The 12,002-nt window shown below is 46.1% G+C and overlaps 1 protein-coding gene across 2 annotated transcripts in view; it reads left to right on the top strand.

The window, feature by feature from the left end:
* SGCA (sarcoglycan alpha) overlaps positions 1 to 12,002 on the top strand; it is a 217,538-nt gene that overhangs the window by 16,283 nt on the left and 189,253 nt on the right. The window contains exon 1 of one of the 2 annotated variants that reach the window (XM_069634359.1): positions 10,576 to 10,600. The exons of the other annotated variant lie outside the window; for it this stretch is intronic. Coding sequence (XP_069490460.1) covers positions 10,591 to 10,600 — 10 coding nt within the window. The 5' untranslated portion in view covers positions 10,576 to 10,590. Of the gene's footprint in view, positions 1 to 10,575; positions 10,601 to 12,002 lie in introns of those variants that run through there. 2 annotated transcript variants of the gene reach the window in all.

Raw genomic sequence — 12,002 nt, 5'->3', positions numbered from 1 at the left:
CAGGTTTCAATTAAACAAGAGAAAACAACATGAAAAACCAGTCCACTAGAAACTCAAGTAATATGTCTCTTTCTATGCCACTGTATTCAGCTAATAATCGGGGCGTTATCCTGCAGCAAAATAAACCATAAATGGTATCTCAGATAAGGGCAATATAATGAACGTAATAGAATCACAACGATATCACAGGATCTTACCTAAACTAACCTGGTAGATCGGGGATTAGGTGAAGAATGAAGATGACCAGTTCTCCGGAAGTTGAAAATCCAAATAGAAGAACAATCCAAATATGGAAGCCAACCTAACCCCGCCGGCACACGGACGCCTAAGGTGTGCAATGGCAGTCTCTAGTCCACACACCAATGCTCAGAGTTTGTTCGTATTGTCCAAAGATCCTTTAAAATTGAAAGCTGTGCAGTTCCAAAAACAACGTAGCAAAATGTCTTGATGCTGAGGTGTGGTCAAGCAGAATTCCGTGGTCAAGAAGGAGCTGGGCAAAAGGATTTCAGACGGGAAGCAAGAGCAGAAATATTTGTAGCAGTCCAAGAGTAGGCAATGTTCCAGGCAGACAAACAACAAGACGTAAGGCAAGAGAGGGGTGGTTTTCAGCGTTCCGCAGTCGAGTATTCCAAAAGTACAAAAAGCGGAACTATAGCCAAGGGTCAAGCAAGGGAAATCCGTAGTCCAGAAAAAGGGTCAAGGCGCTAAACAACAAGGTCCGTAATTCATAAAGCTCAAGAACAAACATTCAGAAGCAGCGTCCGTTGTCATGGGTGGTGCTTATATGGACAGCAGCACGTTCATACGGCGGGATGCTGAGAACGCCATAACCATCGTTTCCATGACAACCCCCAGCATATGGAAAAAGTGCGCCTGTGTATCCTCTTTGGTGCAAAGGCAGTAATCGACTTAGGTTCGGACAAAGGGGTACGCAAACGAGAGGAAACACGAGCTGCTGGACGAGTGCTTTTCATGGAGGATGAATCATTACCTGATTTCCTGACAATGTGGAGGCGAGACCTTCTGTTCCTCTTGACTGAATAAATCCTGGTACTGATTGTACTTGGCAGGTAACACCATGGAAAGGGAGGACACGGGTGTGGGCAATGCACTAGACACATCTTTAGGGTTCCTTTGGGCTGAGGACACACGGGACCGCATACATTGTTCTGATCCTAGAAAGAGGGATTTATCTGTCCAATTTATGTACGGATTGTGCTTTGACAACCATGATATGCCCAGGATCACAGGGTAGTGAGCAGTCTGGATCAAATCAAAACGGAGCACTTCCTTATGTGGTTGTATGGCCAGGGGGAGGGAAACGGTGTTGTGCAGGATATGTCTGCTGGACAAGGGGAAGCCATCAACTCCCTCAACAGGTATAGCGGAATCTTTGCTCTCCACTGGAAGCTTCATCCCATCAGCTCAATCCTGGTCCATAAAAAGACCTGCGGCCTCCGAGTCCACCATGACCAAGTGGAAATGTCACCTTGCCAAGGTAAGGACAAGCTGATTCACAGGATCAACAGTTCTGTTTCAGGTGTCTTTTCAGTAGTGGGACACCTGGGACTTGGTAATGTCTCCCGAACGTAGGTCCCAACTACGAGCAGGAGCTGTCGTTTTGCGACCTGCGAGGGGGAGCCAATGGGCATACTCTGACCAAATGTTCATACGTGGCACAATACATGCATAGGTGTTTTTCTCTCCTCCTTTGTCTTTCTTGATTGGTTAGGGCTCCTGGTGCTGAACGCATTTGCATGGGCTCTTCTTTGGCCTTAGGTGTTGCAGGAGACGTTACTGGAAGAACACAATAAGGCAAGCTCCTAGTCCGCCTTCTCTCCAACTTGCGTTCCTGAAAATGATAGTCAATCTGGAGAACGAGTTTCACAAGTTCCTCAAACGAAGCAGGGTGCGGGATCCGAGCAAGCTCGTCCTTTAGTTCATCAGAGAGACCTCTCCTGAGTAGGGTCAGCCAGGTCATTCGCTGAGCAAGTTGTTTAAAGCAGATGATGTATGTTAACACGTCCAACACACCTTGAGTGAAGTCTAGCAAGGAATCTTGTTTGGTGTAGGTGAGTTCTGGGCGATCAAAAACACCCAAAAAGGCTTCAATAAATTATATGATATGATATGATATGATATGATATGATATGGCATTTATAACGCGCCTATACACAAGTGTTTCAAGGCGGACAAGACAAGGGGGGGAACAAAGGGAGGACAGACAACCATCCTACTAGGCTATGTGTCATTCAGATCACGCAAGTTCATGGGAAGGGGGAAAGGAAAAGTGCGTAGGGGGAAGGGAGAGGGGAAAGTGCAGTACATGGGAAGTGGAATAAATAAGACACAGAAAACAGCCAGCTAGTGGCAAGTGCAAGGAAGTGCAGACGTAAGTGCTGGTAGGGGGACTGAAGGGATACAGAAAGACTGTCCCCAAGTGCAGGGGTTGCCAGGGAGGCAGTGCAGGTGGGTAATTGACGGGGCCTGGGCCAGAGATCAGAGAGGGTGGCCAGGTAACCAGTGCAATTTCAGTCAGGAGTTCAGCAAGGGAGGGGAGGAGAGAAAGCAGAAGCAAAGAGGAAGGTTTTGAGGTGTTTCGAAACCGGAGATGGTTCTCCTCGAGTTTCAGGAAGGCAGGAAGGCTGTTCCATAGAGAGGCCCCTGTCGAAGAGATTGATCTGCCACCAACCTGTTGCTTGGAGAAGCGACTGACCCTAAGGGAGTTGGAGGCAGATGAGCGAAGAGCTCGAGAAGGAAGATATTTAGGAAGAGAGAGTTGAAGGTATTGCGGCCCCAGACCCCAGAAGGCCTAAACCCTTTGAAATCATCCAGGAGTGGGTTACCAGAAACCACAAGGGGCGTAGCCCAGGACAAGGCACTACCGATTAAATGGTTGATCACAAACACCACACGAGAGCGGTCAGTGGGGAAAGCTGCCTTCCTGAAGGTAAAAGCCACAGTGCAGGCATCCATGAACTGCCTGAATTTCTTGGGTTATCCATTGTACTTCTCTATGGCCGGACCACGATACTGAGACTGATCCACTGAAGGGTTGCCTTGTGTCAGGGCCTGACGTAACACAGCATTTTTCATCTTCAGGTTCTGTACCTCCATGGAAAGTCCCTGGGCAGTGGCCATGAGCTCCTGTACCTGCTCCCTGGTCTTCTTCTTTTCTTCTTTTTTCTTTAGTCTTTGCAAGTTGTCAGGATAAGTCCTTACCTCTTTGCATCTGGAATCCTTCAATGTGAACAGGTAAGGCCTGTGCTTCCAGGTAGCCACTGTGCAACCCGGTTAGTAGAATACAGGTAAGTACTGCGGCTGCCCTGAGAGCCAGGTCCCAGGGAAAATACCCCCTTGATGGGGGGAAAAACCCCAAGTTGCAGAGTAGAGAGTCCAAGAGGCATAATTCCAGCAAGAGTCTTCAAGGATGTGGAAGAAGGCCAAACAATTGAACAAGCAGAAGGAATCAGCAACGTAAGTATGAGGAGGACGAATGGATTACCAGGGTCAGGAAGGAAGCAGCAAGAAGCACGCGAGTGGATCCACGAGAAAAGGGAAGCGAAAGAAAAACAGTAGGTAGTACGGGAACCACAAGAGACAGAGAGGTGGCCGGGCCGCAAGAAGGGACCAAGCACAACGAGGAGGAAACGCAAGTCACCAGGATACCCAGGACAGAAAAAGCACAAGGAAGGGCGACAGCATGGAGGAAGGAGAGCAACACAGCATACAGCTATTTAAGGCAATTACAACGCGCAGCTCTTACCGTCTGTCACTATTTTATTTCCAGATGACGGGCGGGCACAGCATGCATGCATGATGATGTGAGTGGATGTCTGAGGCATCCGGATGCCATCTTGGATTGGGGCAAAAAATGGAAACACTGTGATAAGGAAACCTTATCACACAGACGCCAGCTGATCGGCCGCATGACAACTAGGGGTGTTAATAACTCCTTACACTTTCTGTGCCAACATCCGAGACATTTGAAGGATAAACTTCCATACAGCCAATTATTGAGGCTGAAACAAATTGTTTCCGATGAGAATACATTGGAGATGGAGAATGAGAAACTGACTGCCAAATATTCACAAAGGGGATATCCCAAAACCATAATTGAAACAGCTCAAAGTAAAGCAAGTCAGATGCAACAGGAGGACCTCCTGAAGGTTAAACCTAAGCCACAAGATATTCCTTTTCTTTAGACTTTAAAACACTCCAGTCAAAGTCACCAAGTGACTTTTCCTATCGAGAAGAAGTGGAAACTCATACAGCTGGAGCCACAGTTACAACTACATTTACCAAAGCCCCCACTTATAGCTTATAAGAGGGGCAGGAATCTCAGCGACCAATTGGTCAAGACAGAAAAGGCAAAGCCCAGTGTACAAACCAAAAGGAGCAAAAAGAGGAGGGAGACATTTCCCTGTCTCCATTGCAACACTACTAATAATATTATGAAGGGCAGCTATGTGAGACACCCCCGAACATGGACAAAACTAAAACTCAGAGACTATGCCACATGTGATTCAAGTTCAGTTATATACTGCCTCAGTTGCTTATGTTTGTTTCTTTATGTGGGACAAACAGCAAGAAAGGTGAAAGACAGATGTAATGAACACAGGAGCAACATAAGAAATACAAATATGCGCTCACCAGTTGCTAGACACTTGACAGACCAAAGAAATACGGTAGCCCAACTAAAGGTTATGGTACTAGAAGGGGTACAGAAACCCAATAGAGGTGGGGATTTGCTTAAAAAATAGAATCATGGAAAACTATATTGGATAGAGAAGCTGGGCAGACTGTCTCCAAATGGCATGAATGAGGAGTTTTATTTAGGAGCATTTCTCTAAAAGTAAAACTATTCCCTCAAAAGCAACTGATGTTGGTAACCATGGTCTCTGTACTATAAATAAAACAATGTATAGATTGTAAGCGTGTGCAACCTAACTGTATGACATCCACCAGTGCAGATTTTCCCTAATTAGTTTGAGCATGACAGGGAGTTAAGCTTGGATTAACTATACAAAACTATGATAGGACTAAATTGCACCATCCTGTTTTTTGTCATCACATGGATGGTGAATACACACCAGAAGAGCCAACGGCCAACTAAGAGATCTCTTCAATCTGATTTACCCGGTGAGATTATGTAAATTGCTATTATGGAGGGCAAGGGTATTTATTACATATGTAGCAAAGGCTAATCTTGAGATACCACCCCAAGGGAGAAGCCTCCACACCTGTGTTCTGCTGCTGCAGAGACCCAAGAAGAGGAATCACCCTGCGTGCCACGTGTGACCTACATCATCCGAAGCAGGTCCCCAGCGTGCACAACTGCAAGCCATGGTTCCTGGCCGCACTTGCACTGGCTCTGATGTGCATGAGTTGTAGGTACCAGGCGGCGTAAACCAACATGCGCAGCAGCTGTTGACTTCAAAGCTGATTGGAATGGAGCTAAGATGATCGCTGCCCGATTCATTTGTATTTATTCGGTTGCTAGGCAGCTGCCAACAACGTAGCCCTTGAGAGCCAATTGCTGCCGCCGGAGGCAGAAGCCGGCCCGATCATCGAAAGCCCGGAGTATAAGGCCCCCTGTCCCGAGCCCTAGTACACATACCACCCCAGGGGCAGGAGCCCCGACACCTGTGCTCTGCTGCTGCAGAGACCCACGAAGAGGAATTTCCCTGCATGCCACATGCGACCTTCATCATCCAAAGCAGGTCCCCATCCTGTACAACTGCAATCCACAGTTCCTGGCCGCACTCGCACTGCCTCTGATGTGCGTGAGTTGTAGGCACCAGGCAGCGTACACCAACAAGTGCAGCAGCTGCAGACTCCACAGCCGATTATGTTGGAGCTAAGATGGCCGCTGCCCGCCCCATTCATTTTTATTTATTCGGTTGCTAGGCAACACTAACAACGTAGCCCTTAAGAGCCAATTGCTGCCGCCGGAGGCAGAAGCCAGCCCGATCATCTAAGGCCCAGAGTATAAGGCCCCCTGTCCCCAGCCTGTCAGAGCCGGGAAGACTGGAGAGCTGCCTGAGAACTCTCTTCCCCAATTCAACCGCTTCAGCATATCCTCTGTATGAACTCATGAACATTGCCTACCTCTGAGTGCCATTATGATCAGCACAAGGTAAGATTGCATTACAATGTGATGTTTGTCATATGACCCCTTGATCATCTATCCTTTACCCCTATAATCTAGTGTATACCTTACGCAAGGCTTACCCATTATCTCCTACCTCCCCGGCGTGCCTCCCCCTGCTTAACCCCCCACTGTCTCTATTGTGCCTTACTTGCCCTGCAGCGGCTCTCCACCCCCACCTCTGCACGGCACCTTTACCTACCGCTGCGCACTCTGTTGCTATTCGTCCACTCCCCCGCCTGCCTGCATTCGACTCGCTGACTGCAGCACCATATTCTAACAGGGCATACCACTACATGGATATTGCCGCAATTGCCCGCGGTTGTTTATCACTTTATTGCTACCTATTAATGTCCCACCTGAGAATGTACTGTTAAATAATGTGTCAGAAGAATACTACTCACAATAAGTGATTTGCACCGAACATTGCCTTGTGAACAACCTGCTTGTACTAGCCCAGCATGTCATGTTACTGGCATTGATGAGCCCCATCGCATTAATAGTAAATGTCCATTTGTTTTGATCTGTACTGCACGGTAACTACTTGTACTTGTACACAAATTGAATTAGCACAGACCCTTACCACTACCCAGCAGATTTCTGCTACGTTGTCACACATCACATGAGACAACACAGCAGCTGCCTAGCATACCTTCACTGCCAACCTCTCACTATTGAACCTATCATGATACCCTCTCAACTTCCCAAATCCACAGACATTCCCCCTAACCACTTCCTACCTGCATTTTTCTCAAAACCTATTTTCCCAACCACCCCACCTCGCAGGTCTACCTTGCACCTCCATAATTCCTCAGATGCAAGGCTTAACCAGCCAGACAGCCTCACCAGAACCACCCGTCTCCTCACACGCCCTAGATCCATCAGAACCAGAAACAAACTCCTAGTTCAGCGCTCCCGTCATGCCACTGCCACCACAGGTCCCATCTCCAACCCACAAAGCTCACACCACAATGTGACAAAGACACCAGCCCCGCCTGGCACTTCTAAAATCTCAACACACGCCCGCATTAAGCTTTAAAAGCTGATGCTTCCATACAGACAGACAAAGGCAATAATACATCCAGTCCTGCACCTTCTCCATTACAATTTGCACTGATTAATGCCAGATCCCTCTCAGCACATGCCACAGAAGTTCACGACCGTATCACCAATCTGGACCTTGACACCTTAGCCATCACAGAAACCTGGCTCCATGAAGCTTCAGGACCGGCCATCTCTCTAGCCCTCCCATCAGGGTACACCATCTTCCGTCAAGACAGACCTACTGCTAAAGGTGGGGGAGTAGCCCTCCTAGTTAAAGAGACCCTAGCAGTAAGACAAACCATCTCACACCTCGGAGAAAACGTTGATTCCCTAGCGGTCAAGTTCGCTATCTCTCCCAACACCACCATTGCTATTCACCTAGCTTATCGCCCACCAGGACCTACAGCGGACTCCATGACAACCTCATCCATCTGCTTGGTGAAAACTTGAAAACCACCTCCAAATCTATTCTTTGGGGGATTTAAATCTGGGTTTCAATGATCAGAAAGATGAACCATCAAAGGCTTTAGCCAAAGTCCTACTGGAACTTGGTTTCCACCAAAAATTCCTCAACCCCACCCTACTGTAAAGTCTGCACCCTAGACTGGGTAGTAGACCATAACTGCGGTGTAGATATCTATTCCAATGCTCCTTCCCTCTGGACTGACCACCTCCTTATCCATTTCCTCATCCCACTCACCTCAACACAATGAAAACATTCAGTTCTATCCCACCAGCTTTAGCTAGATGTTCACGGAACCTTACCAAAGAAAGGATAATCCCTCATATAGACATTCCTGGGCTCATGCACCCTACCTCATCAGACCCTGCTGTTCTGGCTGATACCTACAGTACCACGCTCAAAACAGCCACCAACACCATTGCACCTCTAGAGAACAAAAAAGCAAAACAAATAAAACACTCCCCCGAACTGAAAGCATTAAGTGGCCTCAAGCGCAAAGCTTTGAGTAAATGGCAAGTATCCCCACAGGACTCCACGCTATCCACCTACAAAACCTTAGCCACTCAATACAAAAAAGCCATAATCCTAGAAAAATCCACATCATACAACAATAGGATCACCAAGGCAACCTCTGAATCCAAAGAGCTCTTTGCCATCTTTAAGGAATCGTCCGCACAAGCCACCAACAAACATGGTGTACCAGTGTACAAACAGCCCTGATTAATAAATTTGAACTCTTGCAAAGAAAGATCATTGAGCATCACAAGTGCCTCTCCAAACACATTACGACAGTGTCTCATATTGTTAGCATTATGCTAAAGATAACACACTCTTCTCGTTTAGGGAGGTAACAGAGTCCGAAATACTGGGCATAATGCAGAAAATCAGACCTTCCGATTGCAAAGTCGATGCCTGCCCAGCAAAGCTGGTCAAAGAATGTGAGAAACATTATCTACATTCCTTAAAACATTAATTAATGCCTCTTTCAAATCTAACACAGTCCCTGCTAGCCTAAAAGAGGCATGGGTTCGACCACATCTGAAAAAAACGTTGCTAGACCCTGAGATAGCCAAAAACTCCAGACCCATCACCACCGTCTCATTTCTGCTTAAAATCCTGGACAAAGTTGCCTATACCCAAATCCAGCAATTCCTGCAAGCAAACTGCATCCTAGGTAAGAGGCAATTGGGATTCCGCCCAGGCCATAGGGCAGAATCGGCCTTACTTGATCTTAAGATACAACTCAGTGACATTATGGACAAAGGTAAGCCAGCACTTCTCCTACTGCTAGATCTTTTGGCTGCCTTTGATCTCGTCAACCATGCTACCCTTTGCAAGCAACTCAAAAATGCTGCCCGCTTCTCCCCCGAAGCCATAGCTTGGATCTTATCTTTCCTCAAAGGGAGACTTATGAGGGTCTTCTCGGACACTGCTTGTGCAGCACCCACTACCATACACTGTGGAGTCCCGCAGGGCTCATGCACTGCACCCACCTTATAAAATATCTTCACCCTACAACTTTTCAATGACCTAGATCACCGCGGCATAGCATACACCAACTATGCAGACGACACTCAAGTCTTACTCCCCCTAAGCGGCTCCTACTAACAAGACTCGTCTGCCCTAACTAGCATCTAAACAGCCATGCAGAAATGGATGGCAGCTAATGCCCATTGTCTCAATGGGGATATGAATGAGATCCTCTTGGTAGGCACCAAAGAGACGCTCAATAAACTCTCCCCCCAGTACAGCACCTTCAACATTGATAATACACCTATCACTGTATTACCTGCGGTTAAAACTCTAGGGGTTTTCCTTGACTCTTCCTTGTCTATGACACGACGGGTCAGTGCTATTGCCTCTTCAGCTGCACTCACCACGAAAATTATCAACGCGGTCAAACCTTTCCTATCAACCCAAAAACTGCCCTGCGATTGCCAGGGCTACAGTCGGCGCCAAACTCGACTACTGCAATGCCCTTTTCCTGGGCACCTCCTCCAAAAACCTTAATAAGCTACACGTCACACAAAACAACGCCCTCAGGGCAGCACTCAGCATACCCAGCTTCTCTCAGGCGAGAAGAGACACGTACTGACTGCCAGTCAAAGAGCGCATCCTAGTTAAAACCTCGGCCATCATGCACAAGTGCCTCTCGCGCAAGGCCCCCCCATCTCTTTCTGAAAAGATCACCCCCATCACATCCTCCAGACCCATTAGAACGCACCTCTCCAACCAGATCTACATCCCATCTTTCGAAAGAACCAAATTGGGGGGCTACAGCTTCCAATACCTAGCACCCAAAAATTGGAACGCTCTGCCAACAGCACTCAGAAATGAAACATCCTACACAGTTTCCCGTAAAGCACTAAAAACCAAACTCTTCAGTTAAATATGGCTGGTGCACTTACCGCCTCCGGTCTGTAATGAGTAACAGCTCCGGCGCACCTATGCAATATTAACAACTGTTTCTGTTACATGTTCAGGTTCCACCGGAACATTGGACGCTTTTTTATCCTGTTCCACTGTAATTAAGGAACTTGTACTATCCTCTCTCCTGCTGTCATTATTATCTGCACTGATTTTTTAACTGCACCAATCTCATGTAAGTATGCTGTAACAGCGCCACGATGCCCAGGGGCTGTTGAGCGCTTTATAAATCCAAATAAATGAATAAAAATAAATAAATAAATACTTGATATTCCTTAATATGTAACTTCAATGGTGACCTGTTCCTCATATTCCTCGGTTTTTGCATTAAAACTAGTTTTTACATCACCAAATGGCCAGGTCCAAATATTGATGCGCGTCACATCACTTGTTTACATGTGACATCATCACGCTAAGATGTAGTGATGACGTTCCTTCTTATTGCAGCCATTTTTGAATGACGCTTAGTATAAGAAAGGCGAGATCCGGAAGAGCAGACTACAGGATGCCATGCAGTAAGTAAAAGACCCGTATGTCCCTGATATACACCAGAGGAGGGATTCCCACTGAGCAAATGTTATGTGTCTTCATATTTTACCTATATATACAGGGCTTACGAAGGATGAGGATCGAAGGGTGAATTGCCAGTCACATCTCAGTGTAATACATAACTAGTGTAATACATGACTAGTTATTAAGACGCATTATAGAGGTAAGCCTCCACACCACTCTACATACAATCCTCATGTCTTGCATGAGCACAAACCTAGCATGGGCTCTGCCCCCTTTTTTCTCATTATTGATCCCAGAGGAGGGAGAGGGTATTGGATACCATTAGCTACATACAACATATCCTGAACTGAGATAACCGCTGGGAAAAGAGATTACAGGTATGCCACACAGTTGCTATCAGTTTTTTACTAATAGAATTGTGAGCCTTATGATCATTTTAGCCAGTCTTCATGGAAACCTGATATGATATAATTCTCAACCGGCATAGCCCCTACAAAGTGACCCTGAACGGTTGACTTTAGAATATACATAACATCAGACAGTCGTAGGTAAGATGACTACCATATTATGCTCCAATGTACCACAATTGAGTTGATAGAAGGCTGTAAAATTACACCCATCAACTTTTTACCTAAACAGGTTGAAGAACAGTCGACATTAAGAATTGACGTCACACATTTTGATAATTGAATCCCGTTTTACACCAGGTGAATGAGCTAGGGTTTGGATATGATAGATTGTACTACTGATGATGTTAGCATGTACACACATATGAGTACCCCCTACTAAAAAGAGTGCATTTTCAATTTTTAAGCTATAGATTACAGTAAAGGTTATTGAAAGAAACAGAGTGAATTATTGCTCCTGAAGAAGGAACAGAAGTCCCAAATGCGTAGAGCAGAGATTGTTTTTCTTGGTTTTTTTTAATTTGATGTATTATGTATTTAATTATGATTAATTTGTACACCCCTGATGTTACAATTACTCATAAGGAAAACCTGTGTTTTGAAAAAAATTGTGTGAATGAACTTATTGCAGATAATACTACAGATCATTAATTTGAATTGTTGTTTGTTTCTAAAACAATATTTTGTGTGCAGAGGGCACAAGTGTTCCACAGCCAGAGGTCACCAGTTGCTTTAATTCTTCCCTCACCTGCACGCTTATGTCACTTGGTTTCCCTGTTCCCCCACTGGTTTCTCAGGCATGGCTCTTTGGTGGGTGTAACTATTTGCATGGCCTCTTTCAAAGATGATTATGTAGCTGCTACATCATTTTCTGTAGATAAATCGGTAGGGCATGCACAAATTGTTCTAGAAACAGCATGTCAGTTACTTTATAGGTTTTATCAATCAGCTGCTTATTTACTAAGGGCCTCATTACGACCCAGGCGATAAGGGGTTA

This window comes from Ambystoma mexicanum, chromosome 13, assembly GCF_040938575.1.
Source record: "Ambystoma mexicanum isolate Mex_15411 chromosome 13, UKY_AmexF1_1, whole genome shotgun sequence".
NCBI lineage: Eukaryota > Metazoa > Chordata > Amphibia > Caudata > Ambystomatidae > Ambystoma > Ambystoma mexicanum.
Note: the sequence above shows the minus strand (reverse complement) of the source record. Positions and strands in the feature narration are given on the sequence as shown.